The 27,433-nt window shown below is 42.1% G+C and overlaps 2 protein-coding genes across 3 annotated transcripts in view; both read right to left on the bottom strand.

Annotated features, from left to right (window-relative positions):
• The window catches only part of wu:fb95e10 (mucin-5AC), a 29,985-nt gene extending 17,365 nt beyond the window's left edge, over positions 1-12,620 (bottom strand). Inside the window, exons 1-2 of the mRNA XM_046414914.1 lie at positions 12,472-12,620; positions 12,147-12,367 (exon numbers count right to left, since the gene is read on the bottom strand). The gene's annotated coding sequence lies outside the window, so the exon portion shown is untranslated. The remainder of the gene's footprint in view (positions 1-12,146; positions 12,368-12,471) is intronic.
• Positions 12,621-17,694: 5,074 nt separating this feature from the next.
• Positions 17,695-27,430, bottom strand: mcoln1b (mucolipin TRP cation channel 1b). 2 transcript variants are annotated; one of them, XM_046414082.1, is made up of 14 exons: positions 26,888-27,430; positions 25,681-25,931; positions 25,333-25,494; positions 24,681-24,837; positions 24,069-24,150; positions 23,863-23,959; positions 23,631-23,730; positions 23,418-23,524; positions 22,284-22,433; positions 22,100-22,201; positions 21,854-21,976; positions 20,949-21,155; positions 20,123-20,253; positions 17,695-19,947 (listed from the first exon to the last, which is right to left on the bottom strand). In XM_046414082.1, coding segments are annotated over exons 1-14 (1,713 nt in total). In that variant the 5' UTR covers positions 26,931-27,430; the 3' UTR covers positions 17,695-19,946. The 2 variants fall into 2 exon arrangements, with proteins under 2 accessions (XP_046270038.1, XP_046270037.1); XM_046414081.1 differs by having other exon boundaries at positions 17,695-20,253.
• Between the last annotated feature and the right edge of the window lie 3 nt (positions 27,431-27,433).

Here is a 27,433-nt window from a genome sequence, read left to right as displayed (position 1 = left end):
GTTAGTTGGGGGTGGAGTTAATAGTCAATGACTTATTCTTAGTCTCCCATGCAGCCCCAAACAGGGCACAAAAAGTTATTTTTATAGTTGTTTTTAATAAGTTTTAGCACAGAATGCGTGGGGTTAACGGCCTCAGGTCAATAAACATAAATATCTAAATAAATCTCCCAAGTTTTCACACAAAAGCTCCACCCACGTTCCAAAATCTCTAGTACAAGCACACCACTGTTTGACTAAGAGCCGGCATAGCTATCAGCACCGTGACCTAACTCGACCAAGCAGTGAACCAGGAAATAAGACTGGGTCCAACCACCATTCCCTCTTCTCCCTTTCGGAGTCTGGTGTTCCGCCCACAGTAGACCAAAGCATCTGGTCCAGGCTGTTCATTTCACTCTTCTCCAAAGTACACCAAAGTGCTGTGCATGTGTGTGTGTGAGAGAGTGAGAGAGAGACAGAGAGAGAAATGAGAGTGATAAATCCTGATTGCAAACCACTGCCAAAGCAACATTTCTCTTTCTCCTGCAAGTCTCCAGACAGCTGTGAGACTGAACTTCTCTCTCTGGCTCTGCTGCTCAGTCAGCCGGTCCTGCGTCATTAGGACCATCAGTCAGCGGTAAGCATAAACAGGCTCGAAACCAGGGCAGGAACACACTTCAGAAACACTTTTTATCTACTCTTCACAGAACCTGGAGGTGGACGGGTTTTAAGACACTTTCACTATTTCGGCAGCCAAATCAATGGAAATGACGGTTTAGAATTCATGGATGGCTTGCTGCCAAAGTGAATTTCTCACCTTGGCACTTACCCCTTAAAACCCCAGTGACCCTGTACATACATCTCTCATGATTTTACCTTTCTTTACACCAGCTTCCTTTTGACGTACTTATTAAACCTTCGGACTTCAAAGCTTGGGCCACTGTAAAGAATTCTGAAGTTGTTTAAAAGTTGCAGTCTGTATTTTTCATTTATAAGGATTTGCACTGACGTAATTGTTATCTTCAACATGTTGCAGCAGCTTTAAATCTTGTTGAATTTTTTCCTTAATGACTGTGGTACTTCCAACTGAAACATCTAACCATTTAATACTATTACAGGTTTTAATTAAACCTAATTATAATGAAAAGAGATATTTGGTTTCAGACTGAGTGAGCTGCTGCTATGAGGAAACTCATGGTAAGACTTAAACATTGTTACATTATTCCTAGGATAGCCAGATGCTGTCAAGTGTTTAAAATGGTAATTTTACATATACATTTGCAAGTTAAATTCCTCAGTAATTGGTTTTCCTACTTATCGATGGACCATTTCGCTGAGAAAATTGCACTTTTTCTACTCGCTGCTTCACATTCATACAATTACAAACATCTGAACCATAAAGCAGCGTACCACAACTCCATTATTGACTAAGCAGCTTCGCTAAAGCAACTGAGATTAAATGTTTTGCTGGTTCACTGGCACCTCAAACACAACTGCTGATGGACTTACTTTACTCAAAGGGATTGCAATGGGATTACATTACCATACGTTACATTACTTAACTGTAACTGGGTTACATTACTTCTTCTCTCCAAATAAAGGACGGGAATTCAACTTTTCCTAGCTAAAATTCACCTACATCAAAATATCTTCACATTTCATGTTCCATCTATGAACCAAGGGAAAAGTGCAGGAAATCCTCTCTAATACCATCTTTGGTTAAGCCAATTCTATAACCTGGGCTGGTTTACGCAAGCTGGCATTTTCAACCTATAGGGATCAGAATGCATTCAATGACCTGATACATAATGGCTTGTGATTTAGCGCACAGTTCCAGCCACAGATTCCAGACAGGTGACTATGTCAGCAACATTAGCTCCATTTCAAAACATTTAGGAACAGTGCAACGTGTGAAATGTTTAGAACACAAAAAAGGGCTAATCTAGGAAGAATTTCTGGTCAAGTTACATCAGACCAGGCAGCCAGTCAGCTGTCCTGACCTCTTGCAAACAAAGGATCTGCAGGAGAATAACTGCTTCAACAGGCTGCAGTTGTCAGGCGAAGTGGGAGTCTGGCGCTGGTATCCTTTAAGGTTTAGTAGATTTTTCACTGTATGCAGTTTACTGATTCTGAATGTAGTTGACTTTGCAAAAATGTGCTGTGTTGGAAATCTCTGTGGGTCCAAGTCATGTGGTTGCAGCTTCCAAGCAGCATCCCACTCCAAATTCTCTGCAAGCCTCAATGATGAGCTACGCAGTCACTTAAACAAAGGAGAACCACACATAGAGAAAGCCACACATAGACACAAGGCAGTGGTCGAAGCACAGAACTGAGAAAGAGTCATTTTAACCCACCCTCACCCTCCACACACGCTGTATACATTCTTTGTATGATAAAGAATCTGATATGCATTGTCTAATCAGGAGCTTGTTCTGCTCCATTCTCCTAATTTCACTCTCACACTCTCTTTAATGTAACGTTTAATGCTTGTTTAAACTAGCTTTAATGCCGTAAAACACATCATACTGTACTTGATGTACACACAGTAAATAATAGCAGATGTATTATTTGCTTATGTATAAGTGCAGCATGCAGTTCACACTTTTTATCAGTAAAAGCTTTACTTTTTATCTCATACAAGGTGCCTCTCTTGTTTGTAAGTGCTTGTTACCATTTGTATTTTAAGAAAAAGTTTGCTTTCAGGCAAACACTTAAGTTGATTGTTGTTGTTGTTATTACATTTAATCAGCCTCAAGCAGTGAGCTAATGATGGGCAAGGTGAGCTCATCCCTTCCTAATACCCACACTGGGACAAATGTGTGTGTGTGTGCTCACACTTGTAGATGTGTATCCCTGAAACACAGCAGCGTTTGGGCCTATACTGTCAATAACTGGAAGGCTTCCAATTCCGCTGAGGGATCTAAGCTTTTCTGACTGTCTAGACACAAACATGGCGTTCTTGAATAATCAGGTCATCAGCATATTTAAACAGAAAACTGGTACTCTGAACCCCTGTGTGTGTGTGCGTGTCTGTTTGTGGGGGGCACGCCAAAAACATGCCTGTTTGCAATACAACATGAGGTTACATTTAAAAGACCTGCTCACAGGAAAATACTGCATTTGAGAATCATTTTTAAATAGATGCAAAGGGTATCTGTGATTCATTATGCAGATGGAATTAAGAAGCTGCATTGTGGGTTTGTGAGCTAAATGTTAAGTTAATGTCAAGTCTGCTCTTGGGCTGTGGTGTGTGCTCACGTCTAATCACAACCCCTGTCAGAGAGAAACAAGAGACCCCTCGCCTTCACACAAAGGCCTAAAACAAAGTCTGCCCCTGCTCACTCGCTAGTCAACCAACCATCCAAGGCCATGTATGAAATGCTGTGGTAGAAAGTCAGCTCTGCTTTCACAGTACACAACTGTGTACACACACACGCATTCTGTGAGCCTTTTTCTATCCCCAGGGCCTACTCTAAATAGTAATCAAAGAGAGGGATTGTGTGTATGTGTGTGTGTGTGTGTGTGTGTGTGTGTGTGTGTGTGTGTGTGTGTGTGTGGTGACGACAGCGGGGGTGGGGTGGTGGAGATGGTAGAAAGGGATGCAAAAAGAAAGTGTGCTTTTGTGGTTGACATTAACGTGTGCAAGCTTGACAGAAACACACAAGACATAAATAATGTCTCCGTGAAGAGTGTGTAGAGGGTTCGAGCGAAGACGTCATCAGCGAGGGGAGAGGATGTTGGCGGGTCGGGTCTGGTTTTCTGAAGGCAGTTTTAACGAGTGCTGCGTGGCCTCTGACCCTGTAATTGACATGCTTGTATCTCCACAAGCAGCAAACAGAAGATAGTGAGCTGCTGCGTTTGTGCTTTGACGCCGTTAACAAACCATCCTCCTTCCTTTGACTCAGTGGTCAGGCTGACAAAGCACATCTCATACAATATCTCAATACAATATAACATATTGGTAAAGATCAGATTTTTAGGATGCTCTGGAAATGCATTTTATGATACTTGAATCCATGAAGTCCTCATTTGGAAAGTGTTTAAGAAAAGGTTTCTTTTAAAATATTTCTAATATGTCCACATGTAGGTCATTAATAATAGACATATCCACATAGACATCAGTCTAACTTTTTTTAATTTTCCGTTTTTGTTTTCATGTACAATGGCAACAACATCTTCAAACTTGCCTCTTCACGGAGCCCGACTCCGTATGCTTTAAGTAGCACGCCTTCAATAATTTACTGCTTTCTTGCTTGCGGCACCACTGCAGCAGGGCAAGTGGGCTGATTAAAGTGGCCTCTGATTTGATGCAGTTTAACTTATGACTCTGACAAAGATAATAAAATAAGGTGAAATGTGATTATGTTTGTGTGCGTGCGTGTGTGTGTGTGTGTGTGTGTGTCTGTGGATCACTCCTCCTCTTGGTAAAGGGTGGGGGTGTCAGATTCAAGACGCCACATGCTGGCATGAGGCCTGAGATTGTCCATTCAGCCTATTCTAAATTACAACAGCAGTCTCTGTCAATTCTCCACCCCATTTAGAGCTACTTGGACCCATGGCTAAATTGAAAAATCGTACAACACATGGACAATGATTTCTTTTCTTGTCAAGAATTTTATACATTTAAGTACAATTAGGCTTATGGCCTAATTGTACTTAAATGTATAAAAACACCAAATGAACAACAGAAAGTGCATCTGCAACAATTTTGATAATGGATTAATCATTTCATTTCAATCACAGGTATTTTTCACTGTTTCAGACATATAATAATTGAATGAATAATCATTTAAAGTATCTGTAGTATAATCAACAGTGGAAATAATCATTAGTTACGCCCTTCATTTCATAACATCCTCTACTCAGGAACTGAGGAATGATTTAGAATTGCAACCAGATTTATAACTACATGAAGGAGCTAAAAAGTGCACTCTGTAAAAAAAAAAGATTTAAAAAACATTTCATTTTTATAACAACAAAACCAGTGTACAAAATATTTAATCAGCAACTAGAAGCTGGGGTTAACGGTGGCACATATGCAAGAACATGAAGGACCGGCAGGGGCGGAGGGGAATCTAGCTTTACTTCTCAGAGAACCGAATCAAAAGTGAAGATGTGCAGCAAAGACGCCCCATCCCTGCATGTTTCATTAACTCCCTGCAAAGTCTTGGCAAAACCAGACAGCAACAGCTATCACTTAAATGCTATTTGAACAGGTAGAGTAACAAGAGGCTCTACAGTCAATGAGGACATTTTTATGAGACAGCTAACAGTCAAATAAAGCCCTCCCATCTATAAAGCCCCCTCATTTGAACACAGTTATGTAACAGCAGTCCAGGATCACAGCAAACTATTTCAAAGCTAATATCATTTCTATCCACCATCAGTGCAACCACTGACTCTTAGTAGGATGAGTTCTCTGTATTTTAGGCCCTCGTCCTCAGCTAAAACACATTTCAGTGCAGCTCACCGCTGATCTCCAGAGGAACCTGAAGCCTCTATGAGCAAAACATGAGATGAGAAGCTGATTATTAGCAAAACACAGCCACAATGAGGATCTGCATAAATCTGCAGGAAGAGAAGAGAGATAGATGAATGGTGCTGAAGCGACATGACAGCAAGTTAAATCCAGCTGGGGGTTACATCAGTGCTGCCTCCATCAATTTGATACTAATCACAGCTCACACATTCTCCAAACAGCCCCGACCTGAGGTCAGGAAACCACCTCTGTCCTGCACACAAATAAACTCCAAACAAAGCCCGCTGCTCTCCATGGCATTCCCCACAGACTGTGGGAGGGCAGAACGAGCAGGGGAGAGAAGGAGAGTGAGTGAGGAAGCAACCAAGTGGGAGGAGGGACACAGAATGTAGGCTTCTATCAAAATGTTGTGCAGAGAGCAAATGTCAGAAATGTGGCTAACTGTGAAACCCCACATCTTTTCCCATGCTGGGAATGTTGCAACTTTTGTTTTGTTTTAACTTTTTTTTATATATAACTTTAAAGGTAAACTATTGTTGCCCAACTTTCCTATGCACGTTTTGGGCTAAAAAAAAAAAAAACATTTACTTCATCTGTATTTTTATCTACAGTTACATAAATCTCTCTGACATTTCCAATCAGGCCTTCTTATCTGCAAATACAAATAAAACAGCCAATTGGAAACACACTGAGGGCTGAACGTGGCCACTGATGCCATTAGTTATTCGGTAATTCGACACAACAGACCACAACAAACAAACACATGAGTCCCCCACCCCTGCTGATTGTCAAGTGAACTCCTTAATGGTGTACAATACTGTCATTCCTAGCAGTTGATTCCCAGTGGGTCAATGGGCCGCCAGGAGGCTCAATAAGACAAACTGTGCCAGAACAAAGGCCCCGCTGAGATGAAGGAACAAGTGTTTTCTGTCTCCTTGTTTACTTGGCTGCTGGTGTGTGTGTGTGTGTGTGTGTGTGTGTGTGTGTGTGTGTGTGTGTGTGTGTGTGTGTGCGTGCGTGTGTGTGTGAGAAAGAGAAGCAGATTGTGTGACAGACACCTGGATCACAGAAGCATGTGATCAGAAAGGCTGGCACTAAACCTGAGGACTCTTTGGAGCGTCACATTAAGATTTTGCAATGTCCTCCAGTGACAACTCGGCTGAAATTCTTTGTTAGTGACATCTGTGTTTGTAAGAAATCTATAAAAAGGCGAGTACAACTGCTGCAAATGGCAGAGAATGCCAGTGCTCCATCACAGCTTAGAGCTGTGTGCATTGTGATCGTTCACACACCCACCCCACCCCACACACCCGTAAGTACAAACACCAAACAAGCTGATGCACACAACGCACACACACACAAACACTCAAACCACGTCCTTCCCATGGTGCATCCGGGCTCGGAGAAACTCGGCCCCCTGGGGACGGGCAGATTAACACATGACAGAGCTTGTTAACCCTGGACAAAGAGAGATGCTAATCTTGTACAGTCGGCTTCGGCAGCCCTCGAACAGACACAGCTACGAGGACACAGAGAGACAGACAGAGAGAACCCCAAGAAAGACGTGAAAGAACGAGGGAGGGATGAGCAGCACTAACAGAGGCGTCAGTATGTCCCAGAAACTAGACAATACTGTGGGGAGGCAGGGCTAGAGGGTCGGTCAGCCCTAAAACAATAAGGGCAGAGACAGAGCCCGACTACAAACGAGGCACCAACGGCAAGGGCCTTACTACAGCCTGGCTAAGCTCCACCGCCTGCAGGGATGACCAGCAGGGCAGCGCAGAGCTCAACTGTGTGGATATTGATCGCACAGGAGGAAGTGGGGAGCCAGGCTGGCAGCTCCACAGATGGGAGGGACAGAGAAAGAGACAGACAGAGGAAGTGCATTACTAAGACAGGTTCCTCTGATGCTGTTAACTATCTCCCCTGGGAGATAAGAGAGAGAGTAGTGACAAGGTTTTAGGAGAGGATAATAAAATGGTGGTGCGGGGGGGTGTCCAGAGACACTGGGCAAGCAGGAAACAGAGGGACAAGAAGAGAGACAGAGGACCTGACAGAGTGGCAACAGAAAAACTAAGGCTAATTTGTAACTTGAAGAGCTTCTGGATCATCTCCATAATGGGCCGTCTGCCCACAAACAAGCTCCTCTCTGGGGGTAAATGAGATCAGGCCAGCCCAGGACCAGCTGGTGGCTTGGATCAATGACACGAGATAGAGCAAATACAGAGACGGAAGAAAAGGGCAGAGCCGAGGCATCTGGACAGGATGGCAGAAACACACCCAAGAGGCTTGGACGTTCTCTCGAGATTCTGTACGGAGACAAGGAGACACACGCACGCAAAGTACAAGTGGAACGACTGTGTCCGTAAGAGGATTATGTCCTCCTGTTTGAAGTGGAACAGGGCACGTTCCAGATGGAATCTGATCCCTCGCAGGATGGCACACAGGTTGGATGGCTGACCAGATCAGCACCTACTAAACAGAGCTTTCTAAAACAACCCACACAGCAGGCCTCAAAACACCACATGCCTCATTTATCAACTTTCACCACAGCAACCACAAAGATAGTCATTCACTGGAGCATTTAACAGAGGGTTGATGATGCATCTTAATGGCAGCATACAAAGCCTGAGTTAAATGTCACCAGCACAAACTCATAAGACAGAGAAATAAATCAGGCTCTACAGCTGCCTATGTCAAAGGAAGCTTATTATTCTGTCAGCACTGAGGTCAGGCACAAATGTCTATCATTTCATATGTGGCTGGGTTGCCTCTGACATAATCTTGACCACATCAGTCACTGGGCCAGAGCTACAAATGTACAGCAATGTTAATGTAAAGAGGGAGTCCATGACGCGAATATCTGTGAGCCACAGGTGGGAGAAAAAAACCTAACCGGCTTTTCTGGCCCCATTTCTAACATCTCCAAGGCTGCATTACACCAAACAACCAGGCAGAACTAACACACTGTGTCGAGAAAAATTTGGTCTTGAAGCCTAGCAACAGGGCTATGTGAATCATGTCCATTATCCAGAGGAATTTAGAGAGTCCAAACACAGCAAATTACTGCAGCTGCTGGCAAATACAGCCTCAAAACCATGCCGTCAGTTGCCAACTGCATGCCCTGACAACTGTGACAACCAAAGCTGCTATCATGACTGGGAGCACAGACGACAACAAAGTTTATCTCCGCTTTATCGTCACCCTTGTGCTGGTGTCAGTTTCCTCAAGGCTCAATCGCCCAGAAAACAGAGAAGGAAATTCAGCCACACATACAGTTTCTGTTGGTGTTTTGATAATCTCCAAACAAGAAACTATTGTGCTGCTGTTGCCATGGATTAAAACAGGGCCAGAGATGATGGTGGTAATTTTAATGCCGCTAAGAAGTGAAAGGGTCACGGGTTCAAGCTGAAAAAAGCCTGATGACCAGAGGCACAGGCTTGCCCTTGTCATAAGCGAGATGTTCAGAACTGGGGGGGGGGGGTCTTTCTGACTCACACACCCACCCAACACCAGTCCTGAGGCTAAGGGCAAGCTGACACAGAGGTCTATTAAAGGGACAATCATCTCTCCTCTCAGGACAGTGGTGTTGGTCGAGAGGCCAGCTGGGGGCAAAATAGATTATAGATTTGAATTGAAATGAAAGCTTATGAAAGGCATTCTACGTGAAAATATTCTGTGGCAATTCTTAATTCTTAATCACAAAAGAACAAGCACATCATTACAGCAGCTTCTATTCTTGTGCAGCCGTTACAACTGCAACTAAAGACTGCCACCATTGTCATTTATTGAATTCAGAGGTCAAGTAACATTATTTTCATTATCTATTAATTAATTATTAATATCCAAAAGCCATTTTACCAATTAATTAAATACTCATTTTGTATATAAGATGTCAGAGTGTCCATTACAATTACCAAAGTGCATGTTTTATGTGACCATTTGTCTAAAATCCAAAGATAATTCAGTTTTCCATCATTAATGACAAAGAATTAAGGTAAGTACCCCATTTTATATACTGAAACCAGTGAATGTTCTGCATTTTTTCCTAAAAAAAGACTAAAACAACAAACTGATCATGAAAATAGTTGCCAATTAATTTTCTGTTTAAGTTGATAAACATAATAAATTAACAACAATGAAAAATTAGGAATACATGATATGGACTTTTTTATCAGCCAATACCAATAATTGGTATTACCTGCTTCTCAAGGCTGATACTTATATGTTCATAAGCTGTAGTTTATGGACACCTGAGGGTAAGAAAGGCAAAGATGTAAGTGAGCAAAGATGAACGATTTAATATTCCATAGCTCTAATGAGAGTTGTCATGCTGAAGCACATACCTTGCATAACATGCACTGCAAATTTCAATCATGTTGTCTTCCTCTTAAACTAAATTAAAAAAAAAAACCAAAAAACGTACACACCAGTGATGACCCGTTTCGCTTTCCAGTCCACACCACGCGACTCCACCCAGTTCTACCCACAAAATGACTTTTAAGGTGCATTCTGCCACCTACTGCATCGGAGTGTGGAGATGCTGTGCTTCTCAATTCAATGAAAGCAAATTGGCTGCTTATCGGCTCTATTTATCATCATAATAATTTACTGACCCATTAATATCATACATCCCTAAAATTGAACCTACAAATGTTAATGTACCGGGACCCAAACCAATGTTTTTATACACGCAAAGTATCAGCTGAAAAATATATGGATCAAAGATAAACAAGCATGTCTTTAAATTTGTGAACTTGCAAGCAGAATCTTTTACGATATTATTACTTTGAACCTCAATAATTCCAATTAACTAATTATGAAAATTCATCAAAAATTGAAACAATATAATAGTTTGTCAAGCCACTGATTGATTAATCCAATCACCAATTTAGCATTAATCGCTACAGTTTTTAGTCCCTCTCCTTTGTGTATGAAGGGGTTGTTTCAGACAATAGCAATGCGGTCTCATTCTTATTGTGATGGGCACAAAACTGTAGACAATCACACCTTTAATTCTGGTTCGTCCAACAGAGCATAGATCTACTGGTACAGGAGACAAAGTTATACATCCTATTTAAACCACACTAAAAACAATGAAGAAAAGATGCATCTGAGATTATTCCACACCGTTTTTTTGAAGTCACACTTACAGTAATCGGCTTTGTTCATTCAAGTATATTTTCTGACAAATCCTCTCCACACACAAAATACTGGAGGCAGTAAACCACATCCTCCAACTGACAATCTTTTTAAAGCCATCTTAAATTACTTCATAAAAACAGAGAATGGCTTTTAATGGCAGCTAAATTTAATTTCATTTGATTGCATTAGGCCGTCTGTCTGTCCTCCATTTCCCTGCCTCATCCAGCAACACTGTGAGTCAGCCATTCTCTCATCTGTGCATTGGGGGGGGGGGGGGGGGGGGGGGGACTAGCTCATGGCTTAGACTACCTCTGACTTCAGAGTCCTGGAGAGTCTCCAAGCCCTATGTGGCCGAGCCTTAAAAGTGCTCATATTAGTCGTCCTGCAATGCCATTTAGTGAGGGTGACATCAATACCTCATGGTCGATCGCCACATATTATTGACCACCCATGCCCACTGTGGCCGCAAAGATCGAGACAATTTATGCTGCTGTCTGCGGCACCTCAGGGGAAGAGAATAGTGTTGTGGGCTAAGAATAAAGATTTCCAATGGTTACATGTTTGCAGTTTATTAAATGCTCTTGGCCAGGCTTTGGGAACTGGCAGCGTTTTCTCTTCCCCATTGTTCTACAGAGGGGAGTGTAATTTGTCTTGTTGCACTCAGCTCACCAAAAAGAGTCGGTGAAAAAGCAGCTCTGGGCCCCTCCAGTCTGAACTCTCACACCACAATAGCCGATCACTTTTGGGGGTGACATTAATCAGCTCTGATTACATGCCAGCCTGAGTCTGTGCACAACCCTCTCAGAGATATTTCAGCTTTACACGCCCCTTCCAAGGTCTGGAAATGAATGTTTTTAACATGCTGCAAATGCCCCTAAGTCATTCTGTTTAGTTGACGCGAAAAACGGTGTGGGCATCTGCAAAATTATTAGTGCTAAATCTGCCGGCTCCCCCTCCCCTGAGGCGAATGAAACATTTCTCAGCACTCACACCACTTGGCCAACCACAGAACAATGGGCATCCGCGATGGAGGATGGAGAAGGAGGGAAGATAAGGAGGAAAAAAGTTGAAGGAGGGAAAAGGCAGATAAAATAGTTACGAGAGGAGGAAACAAGTTTCGTGAATGAAAAAGCGCATAGATTAAAACATTTGATCTGTTTTAGATTAGCCTAACAGGTCTGTTGAGCACTTCCAGCTACCATGCAGCCTGCCACCGCCCCATCAACCCCTTTGAACAGCACTCAAACTGAGCGGCTCATCGACAAAAGGATGAGGTGACACTAAAACAAAACCTTTTGGACATTTACAATTTCATATTTAACATAAATATTCATTCACACAAAGAGCCGACATGAGCCCGACGCAATGTTTAGTGTTAAAACAGAAAGCACAAGTAGCAACAAGGTAAGTACAACTGAGACACTAACGTCTGGAACGTAACGTTAATTTTAAAGAGTCGGTTTGATTACTGTTAATTAGCTTGGCAGTAGTTACAAACTGACGTTAGCATGCTAGCTAAAGCTAAAAAAAAAAATCTCACCCTTACCAGTCAGTGCAGCGGCGAGCTAGCAAAATCCTCTCCAGCTACGCCCTGCGTTAGCAGAACACCCCGACTGAATCCTCGTGAAAAAAGGAAGTGATATGAGGATGGAAATGAAACCGGTAAGAACGGACGAATATCGAGGGAGAGCGGAGCGAATCGAGCCGAGCTGCAGACAAGAAACTTCTGGGTCTCAGGAGCCGTTTCTCACAAGTGATGCGCGTTCCCTGAAAGGAAGAAAGGAGGAGAATGACGCTTCACTACACTCTCCCCCCACACACATACACACGCTCTCTCTCTCTCTCTCACACACACACACACACACACTCACGATAGTAGACCGATGAAGGGATGGATGGACAGGCGGAGGAGAGGACAGGGCTTGCCGCTGCTTTCAGGTGCTGCTGGAAGCGTCGGAACAATGACAGGTCTATAATGAAAAAGACTCAGGATCATTTTCACCTGTGAAAACGCAACATTCATGAGCTAGCATGTAGAAATGCAGGACCTCACTGTTGTAGTGGGGCCCAGAAGTCTAAGGTTGTCTGTGTGTTGGTTATAGAGAGAAACAAGCTGAAAAGTATTTTATACTTGATTTGGTTTGTAATGTAACAAAAGGTGCCTATTGGCTTTCTTGCTTATACTTGACAAGACTGATCCATTTCTGTGAGGTAATGTTAATCTCTCCAGCTAACATTAGAAATATGAAGCTACAGCCCACAGCTGGTTAGCTTAGCTAATTACTGGAAACAGGAGGAAACAACTTAGTTATAACTACTGACTTAGTTTTGTCCTAAGGTGACAAATTCTACCAATACACATACATAAAAAGTCCATTGTAAAGTGTAAACAATTTGCAGTATTGTGTTAAGTGCCATACAATTTCTTGGCTGGGAACTGGCAACCAGTAAAGACCGCAATAAGTTACTAGCTGCAACAAGGAAATCGTCTGCTACATTTTCATTATTTTCTAACATTTACTGACAAAACAATGAATCGATTAATCGAGAAGTCACCCGGTTAATCAATAATAAAGATTGTCATTAGCAGCAGCCCTAGTCAGTTGGTCTATGATACTTCCCGAAAAGTGAACATCTACTCCAGCAATTTAGAGTTGCACATCCATAAAGTTGTACTTGCAAGAGACAGATTTTTGAAAAGAAATATGAAACTGAAGGAGGAGAGGCCCAATGGCATCACCAGGTTCAATTTTGCAAAGTTCCCCTCAGAGCCACAAAAGACATTTTCCGCCTGTTTTCAGCTGTGACTATTGAAAGTAAACTGATCTTAACATAAAACTGGACTGCCCCTTTAATTCCAACTTTTTAATGTATTATGTACCTTTAAGTACATATAAATACTTGACCAAATATTATGCTTTCTGGACAGGAGTGGCCTAGCTGGTGTCTGGCACTTTAAGGAAGGGAGTGGAATGACAAGGTTTTAATACTGGCTCTTGGATTACTGACGATCCTTAACAAATTATTTCTAGCCACCCCCGCAGGTTACTGGCATACCTATATGAAATGCAGCTTTTATTTAGCAATGTTCACAGCAACACCTTTGTAACAAGTCTGAAATTCCACCGTTAGAGATGTCTTTATATGGAGTCAAATCTACCCAGCCAAGTTGGTCAGTTGTGGGTGGAACAAGAAAAATAAATTTCATCAGAAGAATGACTAAGAACAAAACATATTTTGTTAGTTATGTCAAACGAGCAAACACTGCTGTTATCTGCATGATGTTAATTAAGGTTGTGTGCTACTTTCTCAGCACTACCAGCATGATTACCAGCAAGTAGATAAATGGAGGGTAGAATTTAGCTTATTATGTATGGTGTGGAAACACTTGGCACATCCTCACACTACATAAAAAAACCCATAGAGAAAGCAAAGACCTTGTCAAATGATTTTTATTTGGCATTTTTATTAATGGTTGTTATTGCTTTCTTGTAAAGAAAGCATGTACAATAGACTCCTTCCAAATATCTGCACAGAGTTGCTCAGAATAACTGCTTGATCACTATCAGTAAATTTGCTTTATTTGAGAATTATTCAAACCCTGTTTTACAACCTTCAACCTCAGAAATAGGAGGTTACTACAAGTCCTTGAAAGCAGCATTCACCATGACAGCGCGCCATGCTGAAATTGAAAGGGCTGAATAGCGAATAGCAGGGAGAACTGTGCTTTCTCTAAGCACAGCCAATCACCTGCCTGGCTGGGGGATTATTCAAATTGAGGATGATGTCACCTCTTGCAAGTCACCCTACTCTCTTGCCCGAGTTCCTCCCGGTCGTCTGTTGCCCTCCCTCCTAGGCCCCTGCACCCCCTTTTCTCTCCTCTCCAAGCGCTTTTCTTCCTTTCTCCATGCCCGACTGCACACACACACCCACACACACACACACACACACTTCAGCAGTGCGCTACTGCTGCCCCCCATGCATCAAGTTGCCTGCATTGTCTGCCTTCAGTGTGACTGTTGCATTGAGAATTCAAAATCTTTCAACACATTTCAGACCTGTTGATTGTGAAATTGTGGTTAAGATTGTTTTAATGCGATTCTGACTGTAACCAATTAATCTCACAAGTTTGTCACGTTGAAGACCTTGCAGGTTTTTTATGTTTTTATTATAATTATTTATTTGTCCGAAAGTCAAATTGCCCACAAGCAACGGACGTTAAAGATGGCCCAGAGCGGATGCAGCTTAATACGTGCACCTGCCTGTGAGTTCAGCCTCTCACAGCCTCAGTGAACAGAACTGAAACTGGATGAAACTACTTGAAAATGGCCATCTCCAGCAAGATGTTAAGACAACAGCAACCGATACAGTACGCCTTTCTTTCTGCTTCTTTTTCTCTCAGTTAGACATCAGAGGATGTTGTTTCGTGGCTTTCAAGCTTTTGTTTCTGTGTGCTGTGCTCCTCACCAAAAAAGGGGCTCTTCACCAGACAGTCTGGGTGGGCATGCCGTCTGTCTGCCTGACTGTCTGTCTGTCTGTCTGTCTGCTGTGCTGCTGCTCAGCTCCCGGCAGCCGCCTGCCCTTGTCTGTAGCCAGGCTTTTGTGTACTGCTCTGTTCTGGATGGGCTTCTTTTCATGTCGTGCCCGTGTTGCGCTCTTCTCGTTCCAAGCATTGGAGAGGGGAGATTTGGCCCTGTGTTGTTTGTGTTAGATAAGGGTGGAAATGTATGGCACAAAACTGAAAACATACACTACACGTGCACCCGATTGCTTGTTATCGCTTGGTCTTTCTTTCTTAGAACAATTTCCAGAGGAAGTTTTGTTTGTGGTCCCATCAGCTTTGAGGGCTGCACTTCCCAAGCTTTTTTTTTTTTTTTTTTGCTTGTCTTGCCATTTGTCTTGTTGTTGAATCAAGAATGTCAAGTCATAACTATAGAAATATCTGCAGGATTAATCGGGATATTCAAACAGTTGCTTCCACTGAATTTGGTTACTCATAGTGTTGCTGCATTTGGATTTCATCATATGAACGTGCAGTATGTGCACAGGTGTGTGTCCAAATATATGAAGGACAAGGGGAAGGCAACCAGGAAGAGGATGGAGACTCCTGGGGATTTGATGCCTCCTGGCTTGATTCTGATGGACGTATTGGCATGGTCAACCAGACGCAACAAAGAGAGGAAGGTGGTTTTTTTTTTCATAGAGGCAGTGGTGTGCGGCGGCGGAGACAGGAAGGGGCAGGTCTGTGTACCCTGCTGCACAGTTCCCCTGTTATTTATCTCATTGTTTTTTCCTCCGGCCCACAGTCCAGCTGGGTCAGTCACAGCACAAAAGGACTGGCGCTCAGTCAAGCCCCAAAACCTGGCCTCCGGTCAGGGGTCTGCTACCTTTGACAAACTCTTCCAAAATACATTAGTTATTCAAATTGTGGCAGATACAGGCATGCTCTTGTTGTGTTTCATATATTCCAGAGTTCTGAATCTCCTGTTTGTCAGCCAAGCTACACAAGACAGCAGCTGGCACTGAGGGACACACCCATCACATCAGACACAGTCGCCATCTTTTTCTAAGAATATTCACAAATTAATGCCCTTGTAATACAATTGGCTTCAGAATTCATGAGAGAACAATGCGTAACACTTCAGACTAATAACAGCAATATCATTACCTTCCAAATGGGGTGTGTGTGAATGAATAGCAGGCAGATACAGGTTAGCACTTGCGGGCGCAGCTGCTGCTCTCCGTGCGCAGTGTGGACTCCCTGAAGAGCACGACGTTCCAGCACAGCATATCATTAACATGCAGAATGCTGCTGCACTCACTGACAGGCAACATGTGACGAATGAGAATACATAGGCAACATACGGTAGCAGAGCCTGAGTGAACCGCATTAATGAACTGTTATCAGATATCATGTATGTTTTGCAGTGTGTGTCTAATTTACACACAATATGATTGTGAGCTTAATACAAACTGAGATAAATAAAACTTCATGTTCCTGTTGTTTTTTTCTGGTCATTTAATCAAGGATGGAGTTTTGAGTTGCAGTTAACCAGGATGGAAAACCAGCCATAAGCATCTGCTTTTCTCTCCAGGTTTGTTTAATCAGCTTTAACCTGGAACCTGATAATGGCCAGCACTGGCCTGGCCAGTTCCTGTCAGTCTGAATCTAAGTGCTTTGTCTCTGCCCTGGTTGCATCCTTGAGTAAATAATGCATGCAAGCACTAAGGATATTGGACAGCCATACCACTCCACAGCACTAAGTGGAGTGAGTGTGCACATATCTGCTTTGATCTTTGTCTGACCAATAAGCTCTCACGTTTTTTTTTGCCCATTTGCATCTTAAGTGTATTTTCTTTACCTGGCACAGCCTGACCTTGACTCTACATCCATTTACCTTGTGTTGAGATGTTGTTTGTGATAATGGTAGACTTGAAGATTAAGTATTTCACCCATAGTCTCAGCAGTTTTTGTCTTGAACAATGCCAACCAACCCCTCCCTTTCTAAATGTTTCCTCCTCTCATCCTCAAAGTACCTGTGTTTTAGCCTCCAGTCGGCCTGGTTGGCTGGCTGCAGACAGAGCCTGCTCTCTCCCCCTAGTGGTGTCAGTGAGACCACAACACACTGGGGGTTCATCGGCTCCAGGCAATCCAAGCTTTGCTTTACATCTATCATTTTCTACAGGAGCCTGTCCCAGCACACACTGCAGTGTTCACATTGGACAAGCCCTGTGCATTACACTTCCTGAGGATATAAATGTATGGTATGTAACACATTTCACAAGTTTTTCGGCCTTTTTGGCAGTCAGGATACAATGTGGAGCCTCAAAGTGTTCAATGTAAATCTAAAATACACACTAATCATTCAATTGTTTTTTACATTATTGTGTAAAATATATAAATTTACCATTAGAATTGTGAATTTATTTAGGAAACCCTTAAAACTCATCTCTTTATGAGGAAAAGTTAGCACTATTATTTTCAATCTAAAAGTTTCATATAATTTTAATATGTTTATAGATTTATTTATCCATTTTTACCATTGCTAACACAAAAAATTACAATGGTGACCAGGATCAACATTATACTTGTTTAATATCAGCATTTCAGCACTATAAGCAGGTTAGTATGTTTGTTGAAGTTGGGGCATTTTAGTTATGAATAAAAGTTAAGCTAAAGTTCGTAAACATGGTACTTATCTCACCAACACTGTAACACATTATTGTATTGATGTACTTTGATGTACTTGACTGCACACTACATCAAGAATTTGAGCAGCTGGCCATTAAAATTGCACACACACACACACACACTGTATCTATTGTGGGACAGAAAACATAAAAACTCAACCATAACATACCATAACACTGGGCCTTGGTTATTTATCTCCACAATCCTGACACAATGTCAGTCTTTCAGTTTTTTTTGCATTCATTTCATTCAGAAGGTGACAACTTAACAGAAAAGATTCAATACAAATGAGGGTTAAAAACCTGTACAAGTTAAGTTTATTCAGACACAGAGAAACTCCCTTAAAAAATAAATAATAAGTAAAATAATTAACGCAGCTGGCAAAATACAAAGAAACAAATGTGGTGAGCAATAACACTGTGGCTATTAAATCAAAAGCAGCAGAGAACCTTTGTGCAGCAGTCAGGGGAACATTAACAGATGCATTACATACAGTGCTTTGCTCCATTGTGGCTCCCATGTGACATATTTACATCAAAAGAAGCTGTACATACGGCAAGTCTTCATTAAGTGCAGTTAAGTAAGTGTAAATAAACATTCATTAAAAGAACACACGCTGTTGTAAACAATACTGGTCAACATGTCAGTAAACAATAAAAGAAAAAAAGGGCCCTTCAGTCCTGATACAAATGTTGTGCAGTGAACGTCCTTGTTCCACTGAACAGTGATGTTCAAAAGCCTCCATGCAGCCTGCTGGAGTGATGTCACCACTTCAGTTTCTATCATAACAGTTTATTTTGCTTTATTAAGACTAAATGAAGAGCTGCTGGTTTATAGAAATGCCCGAGCTCATCCAAAGATAAAACATTAAAGAGCTACTACCCTGTGACACATGGCTTCAGTGTCAGTGCAGTATACGGTATGTATTGTGTCTGAGTCTGACATAATACATATGAAAAAAGCTCTAAGCTGCCTACATACTACCCTACGGTACAAATCCAAAACACAGTAACTACATAAACACAGGCATCTGCTTTTCTAACATCTCGCCTTACCATAAAAATTATTATATTTGAGATAAATACATGATACATGAGATAATTCACAAACTGCAAAAAGGGGTAAAAACAACATGTAATAAAAACAAGATGGTGAGACAGCCTCAACCACTGTGATGAATTCATCAACTTTGTCCTGTTTCCTGGAATTGAAAAATCAATTCTGATACTCCAACATCTTGAGCAACACTAGCGATTCCTTATAATAAGCTGAATTTCATTGTACCTGCCCATTCAGTCAGAACATTAAAGAAATCACCCAGACTGCCTTTCTCACCAATGCAACAAAGCTTAAATTGTGTCTTTTCTGCTCTATGGCTAATGCAGATATCCTCATTCACCACTTTGTTTCAACCAGATTTGATTAATTTAACCTTCTGTTGTCAAACATTACATTTGCAGCCTTGCACGGAGCACTTTAAACCAACCAGTGAAAAGGCTCTGCCTTGTAGTGCATTAGCCCACATGGTCACCTGGCTCTTTACGGCAGGAACAGTTCATACATATTGATGACTAACTGGTTGGATGCAGTGGCTGCAGGGCTTGTCTGTCCTGGTGAAGCCATCATCTCCTTCAGACGAGGACATGAATGAAGAGGACGAGGGAATGGAGGAACAGCCTCGAATGAAAATGTTGCAGAGGCTAATGCATACATACTAGCTGTGTCTTGTGTTCTCTGCTATGAAGGTTCAGAGGACATACAAATATTTACATCGTCAAGAGGCACAAAACTCCTGCTAGGTAGCCATGTGAACAGTAAAATGACAATAAAAAAAAACCCTGTACATAGTGGGTCATTCAAGTGAAAATTTGAATCCATTTTAGTGGACCCCCTGTCCAATCTACAGCAATGAATATGTTTACTGGCATTATGCGTCAAGTCATCAAGGCCCTAACAATCTGATATTACAGAAAGAGACAATAAATTATTCATACAGTACAAAAGCTGAAGCAGGTAATTGGGTTTGTGACTGTGCAGTGCATTCTACCGTTCAGGCGCAAATTTAAATGCAAAATTCAGACACGCACCACAGGGGACAACACAGTCCAAGGTCAGTCTGTTCACTCTCAAGGCATTTATCGTCTCTGCTGGGCATCTGCAAAACAGAGTGCAATGCAGCCGGCTGTCACTGGAGTGGAAATATCATGCTTTAAAAAGAGAGAAAGAGAGGGGGGGAAAAAAGATCTAACTCCCTTGCCCTTTCACACACTCACACACACACTCTGCTTGCTCCCTTTGTGCATCCACTTCCTCCTCCTCCTCCTCCTCACCAGTCACAGCAGCAGAGGAAGGAGCATGACGAGCCCTCGGGCCCACGGAACTTGCCAGAGCTGGGTGTGTCTGTGCACTCTGCAATGAATGCGTGCAGATCGTTGACGCGTACCTGCTCCTGAGTCTGGGCCTGTAAGAAGACGACACAGAGCTGAAAATGTTCTATACGCTAATCTCACCACCGATTCACACTCACCAGTTTAATTTGAACAGAAAACTGGGTAAGGACTGTTCCCTTAACGTACATGCTCATGGATGGGAATTACAAAAGACAGACTGTTATGATCTCACATAAAATCCAGTCCAAGTCCAAGCCTTTGGCCATCGTGTGGATTTGAGTTTGAAAAAAAAATGACCTACATCCATAAACAATCCGCTCTAATCTCAGCACTCCTCTCCTAAATCTAAAGTATTGTAATTGGTAATTTAATTTGATCATTCTTCACCCTAACGTAGCTCTTAATGACACTTTTCAAATGTGTGACCTTAAGGTTAAACCCATTGCTTCGCCCAAAGCTATTTTTCCACCTGTGCTCCTTCTTTTCTTTCTAATGTTCAGTCCAATGAGTACAATTCATTTGTTTAACAAAACTAAGAGTCTCCAAGCCAAGCTGGCAGCTTAACACAGTGATGCTTTCAGCTAAATGCTAACATTAGCAACTCGTTTACCGTGTGCACCAAATACATGTAGTGTGTTAGCTGATGCTGAATTTCATTAGTTTTTCTGGTACTTAGTCATAAACTCTAGTATTGGAAACATATGAGCAGACGTGTCAACCGGCTGAAAATGCCAAGAAACAAGAGCGCAAGTAAATGAAAGCATACCATAATGGTGTCGTAGGCTCCGGTGATGAGTGCAATGAAGAGGGACAGCACCATGTAGATGAAGAGGGAGATAAAGGTGTAAAGGTAGAGCTGACTGAAGATCCACACGAGGGTGCCGCTTTGCTCCATCTCAGCGAACGTTACAAACATGTCGTCTCCGTTGATCAGAGAGAACAGGCACTCCGACACCATGGACAGGGAACGAAACTGTACACATGGGGTCACAGCAAACAGTGAAATGAAGGCAAGTGATGTTAATGCAGTTATCAAAAGAGGAAGTGACAGCAAATATAGTCCAAATCTTGCTTAATCTCATTCTTGCTGAGAGTTAGATGAGAAGATCTTGTTCGCAGGTGTAACTGATTTTCAGGGAGAAAAGCACAGTTATACATTAGAGCTCCATTTTACACACAAACTTCAGTTTAGTTCAGTTATCAATAAAACAACAGCTGTATAAGGTCCTCTGTTGCTCTGATGGAGTGTTCCAAATGAAAAAAGTACCCTGATGATCTTATCAGAAACTTAAATATTTAACACGATGACTGAGCCATACAAGGAGCTAAAAGTCAGGGTATCTCTCCCTCTGCTGTTTCAGTTCTGATTGTTTCTTACTGAATGAGTCTCTTGTGAGTTGATGTCCACAGTATTGGAGACAGATAGTGAAAGAATGTGAATGCAAAAACAGTGTATCTAAAGAATCTTGTCATAATTCATACTTAATAATTAATGTTGTTCTTCTCTCATGAATAAAATATGGCTACAGATATGATATGCTGGAGGACATTTGATTATAATGAGGCAGTTCTGACATGAACGTGGGGTCTGAAGGACATTTCAAGGATATAATTATGACTAATAACGAGTTCATATTTGGATAAAGTCACGACAGAGTGTGTGTACAGTACCTTGGCATGATAGGGCCCCAGCACAATCCATCCACAGAAGCAGTATCCCATATAAATGGCAGCTGCACAGCAGCAGAAGCGGATGACATTTGGAAAAGCAGCCCTTAGAGTCACAATCAAGATCTGTGAGATAACGAGAGCGCGAGTGAGTGAGGAAAGTGTATTTATTTAAGCGATTCAGACACACAAGAGGAAATAACTCCATTCTACAAACATGATCTGGATTTGTGTACGTTGTTCACCTACATTGTATTTCTGAAAGAAGCTCAGGTAGCGGATCACTCCCACCCACACCAGCAGAGTGGAGGTTCCCAGCAGGATTCCACAGATGTCATATGACGATAAAGTCTGCATCACAACAGTGACAAAGTTAATTACCACAAACTGAGAACTGTCAGCTGCATCTATCTTTTGGTGTGACACGTATTACCTTGGACTCAATCCCAATTTTGATGAAGCTGCCGATGATGGTGAACAAGTCGCTGATGATGAGCAGAATGTACCAGCCGTTGATGAACTCCATTCTGTCCCCCCAGCTCACACTACGGCCGAGTTTGTGTTTGAAAAACTGCACATACTCCTGGTTAGGGAGAAGGAGGATGTTGTGTCATGCTCTGTTTAAATGCACATAAAAATGAAACGAACAAAAAACATATAACAAATGATACATTTTTTGTTTAGTCAATACAAACATGAAACATGGCAGTTTAGAAACATCAAGTTGTGGTTTTACAGGGGGGATGTTATGCTGGACTATTTCTTTCATTTTCAGTATACTGAACATGAGACTGCAGTTCTTTCAGAGATGGCAGAAGTGAAAGCCAACCTCAGACTAATCTGCTCCTTTAGTCTGGGAAAACTACTGACAGAATGAGCTAAGGTGAATTTTAGTCAAATGAACAGAAGCTTCAGGTTTGCATGATGGCCTTTCTACAATCAAAATACTTTTATTTGTTTATCTTACCACGCGAGTCACCACTGGTTAAGTGTGGTGACACTTTCACAGCATTAAACTCCATTAAAAGACCAAAACAAACAATGAATCAATCTTAAAACCAACTGTAGTCAAGCCTGACGATGAGTCACAAAGGGTGACGTGTTCCTTTGTGAATAAACTGTTGGACTGCAGCCTTGTCGCTTTATTATGATAATAATATAAATCACATAACCTTCATTTTATAGCACTTTACAGTTTACAAACTGATGCTAAAAAGATGTATTATGCACACGACGACACTCATCGGCCCAGTGGTTTCACGTTATTCCACTGATCTACAGGGAGAGACATGGTTGGCGCGGTGAAAAGAAATGCAGACATGTGCAAGCAAAGGCAGGGAAGAAGAAGACTGAGCTACAAAATAAACATAGAAGTGAACAATGCTGGTTTCAAAACTTCAAACAAAAATGAGCTTTGCAAACTTTATTTTTTGTGTACATCAACAAAATATCTTGAGCAGCTGGATGGATACTGTCTGTATTCAGAAAAGAGGATGGTATGTACAAGATGGAAATTTTACTGTCACCAAGCAACATGAATAAACAAATATTTGGTCTGCTGTCTTACGTGCTGCAGGAGGATGCCTCTGAGGATGGAGCGCCCGCACAGCAACAGCGACAGCAGACAGACGAAGGCCACCACCACGTCAAAGAACTCCCGTGCATAATTCTCAGCTGACAAGAGAGCAGCCAAATGAGAGGAATCAAAGGTAATTGAGAAAACCCCAGCTAAAACACAAATCAAGTGTCTATTGCAGTTCATACACCACCAGTCACTCACCCTGTCCAGACACATTGGGGTCTTTACACTCCTTTATGGAGGCCTGGTTGTGCAGATTGATCTTAACTTTGCCGCTGTGAGCCCTGTTATCCATTAAGATCTGATAGCAAAGAACCAGGGTAAATATACAACCTCTGGGTATGTGAGTCTTAACGCACTCCATCGGCTTATCTCAACGTACTCTGATGCAGGGGGTTTCGTTTAAACAGAAATAACAGAAGACAAAGCTCACCGTGATGGCAAAGGTGTAGCAGTCAGGGATTTCATTGTTTATAATGGTCTGAATGTTGATGGCCTTCAGCTGGAAGTCAACTGTAACGTTGATCAGCCTGGAGACAAATATATATATGACAGAGAATTCAATGTGACTAGTTCATGCTGTAAAAATATGTTATTGTTCTTTCCAATGATAAAAAAACAAGCATAATATCATCTGACTTGTAAAACTTGAGAGTGAAATTCTTGTAGTCAGTATTTCCTGGAGCAGAGCTGTAAGTCGATGGATTCAATCCAATACAATCTGGAAATAAATGAGAAAATAGCATCAGAGGAACTAAAATAACAGCACATGGGGAAGTTTTAAAAGCACACAAAACCATCTTTTTCCACATCGTGGGAAGTGTGCACTTCAACCCTGCTTCCTCAAAACATTTATATGCAGAGAGGTGCACTTGGAGATTTTTATTTGTCTTAGTTTAATTTGACACAAAATTAAATATGAAAAAGTCAATTCTGCCAAATCAGGAGGTGCATACAACAAAAACTCCTTCCCCAAGCAGAGAACCAGAGTGTTTCCATTAAATGCATATGGAAAGTTGTGTTTTTGGTGATAAGAACTATTTCTGGCCTTTGAAAGTAGGGCAGAGTCACATGGCACCTCTTGACTTCTGTGGAGCAGCAGCACAATGACTCACTGACACAGTCATTTCCTTAAGGGCCAAAAAAATGCTGGCACTGAATAAATAACAAGGCTGCCCGTTCAAATGTCAGACACCCAGGAGAAATGGACACCACAGAGAAAAGAATTTGAAAGACAAAATGGGGCCCTACCAGTGACAACATGGGGATCTATGTCAAAGGTGTCGTTGACGGGGTCGATGGTGCCCCTCCTGTAGTACCTCTGGCAGAGGGAGAGTGCGCTTCCATTTACGCCAACGCCCAACACATATGCATAGCGTCCCAGTGAGATCTGAGGAATAGCCATGTACTGAAGGGGAAAGTGGAGAAGAAGAGCAGTGAATTACAACCGACCGTTAGGCATTTCAACGAAAATACAGGGCAGCTGACACTGAACCACATGCTGATACACCTGCTTAAAGAGGCAGTCCACCAAAACACACTCTCTCCCTCACCTCTAATAATATCACCTCTATCTATCTAATGTCTAATGCACAATCATATCCCAAAATAAGCTTCAGCTGTACTTTAGTGCTAAATGTTAACAAGCTAAACTAATCTGGAGATTGTGGTCAACATAATACCTGCTAAACATCAGCAAGCTAGACTGTTAGCATTTTAGTGTTAGCATTTAGCTCAAAAAGACATGTGCACCATCCACAAGGCTACAAGAAGCTTGGTCTCTTTCATAGCTCATTGCTCCTGCACTAAAGGAAGAAGAGAAGATGTGTTTTTAGTAAAGTTGGTGAATCAACCCTTTAAGGCAGTGGACTGAAATGACTCCCTACAGGTGTTAATAGGCTACCTGCTTTATGGCAAAGTGGATGTGCCTGTACAGTTCCTTCTGGGTGTGGACGGCCTGAGGAGTGTTGTCACGATAATCCTTCAGGAAAAGGTGTTTGAATGCAGCTGTGTTCTCCTCTTTAAATGTCACCACCATCTGGTTGCTCAGTCCAAACAGCACCAACTGAGAGGCAGAGTCAGGCACAAAACAAGCAAGTTTCAACAGTCAGCCATCTGCAGAGTAGTAGTAATGATATAAGTGGTATGGAATAAAACAAACAGGCTGTTTATAGCCAGCAACATCCATCCTGCTCTGATCTAATCTATGTGGTACTTTATATGTCAACTTGTAGCATGAAGCTCTATCCACCTGCACAGTCACAATGATGATCTTGAGCAGCTGCAGGCCCAGTTTGAAAGGCTTGCGCCCCTTGGCGTGATACTTGTCACAAGGGCTCATGAAGAAGTACTTCAGTTTCCTCCTCAGGGCCTCCTCCTCCTGTTCTTCTTCCTGCTTCTGATGGGGGTCAGAGCCCACGAGACAAGTGGGACGGGGGCTGCCACCCCCGAGAAGATCCCTGGACCCATAGGTGGCCATGGGTGAAAGGAGTCTGTCCTTCTCTGGGAAATACAAACAAATCCATGGTTTTAGATGGGAGATGACTATTAAACACGATCAGCAGTAATAAAAACATTGAAGAGACACTGAAGGAGAAGGAGATTTAGCAGATTACTTTCTGTTGGGGAGCAGGGGACTCACGAGAGATCAAACTGGTCAAAATAAAAGCAGGAGAGGCAGGAATATGATGACTCAAAAATCCCCTCCTATAATCCTGCTGGGCCGCATCTTTCATTCACAGCAACAGCATTTAGTTAAAATAAACTGCAACTATTTTGACAGCTGATTGATCATTTAAGTGTTTTTTTCAAGCATATATGCACATTTATTGCTTATAAACTCAGTTATAGTAAAATAAATATCTTTGGGTTTTGAGTTGTTGGTCAGACAAACCAAAGACATTTGATAGCCTTACCTTTGGGGCATTTTTCAATGTTTTCTGATATTTTATTCATAAAATGATTAACGAGAAAATGCCTGCCTAAATGTCCACCTCTTTCCAACTTCACCGCCTTGCTGGTAAAACGTCTCGGTTAGACTAATCCGATTAGAAATTGAACCCTGAAGGCATCATCAGGGTTATTTTGCCAAACCTCGTCCCTCCAAAGCCTCAGAGGACATTACACAACTGTTTTTACATACAGGGTGAGAATATTTCTCATGAACTTGTTCCCCGCTGTAATCATTCATGATATCAATAGGACGAGCCTGAGGATATTACTTGAATTGGACCCTGCTCACCAAGTAAATAAAATGGGATGCAGCAGGCCAGTCCATGTAACGTTTTTCTGTTGTATGACCCGTTGTAAATCACATCATGGCATAATCGACGCCGCCTCGTCAAAATAAACAAATGGACCCGCCCTATATGTCATAATTGCAGTAATAAACGAACAGAAAGAAAAACATGGGTGCACTGCTGCCACAATGCCGGAGACAGAAACACGGATTTACAAACCTGTGGCGCTGTCTTGGATGCAGGTGTAATTTGACGATGCCATGGTGACGGTGATGCTGAGACGATCACACGTGCCGCATGTGGACGGACATTATCGGCAGAGAGATCGAGCAGTGAGTAAACTCATTAAGGCGGGTCGGATTTCACCAAACATAAAGGATGCTCTGTGTCGCACTGTATGGATGACACATAGGTAAACAGAGATCTCGAGCAGCTTCCTGCTAAACAGCATGTGACTCCACCACGTGACTAATGTCTGCGGCGCTGCACAGAAAGCGCCGGCTGCATAGACATAAATGGCCGGGTGTACCGCGAGCGAGTACCCCTCATTCATCCCGTAAAAATGTGGAGCAAATATTAGTTTCTTCATGCAGATTCTGTGCCATCATGAGTTTCATATTTGGTATGATAACGATTCAGAACCACATCATCTTTATTTTATTTTTTTTATGACAGACTTATTCAACAGTCAAATAAACAGTGCCATTATTAACAGTAAGCACAAGAAACATATCAAGAGTAGGGCTGAGGCCAGGACTGTAGACC

The sequence above is a fragment of the Scatophagus argus genome, chromosome 16, assembly GCF_020382885.2.
Source record: "Scatophagus argus isolate fScaArg1 chromosome 16, fScaArg1.pri, whole genome shotgun sequence".
NCBI classification, from domain to species: Eukaryota; Metazoa; Chordata; class Actinopteri; family Scatophagidae; genus Scatophagus; species Scatophagus argus.
Note: the sequence above shows the minus strand (reverse complement) of the source record. Positions and strands in the feature narration are given on the sequence as shown.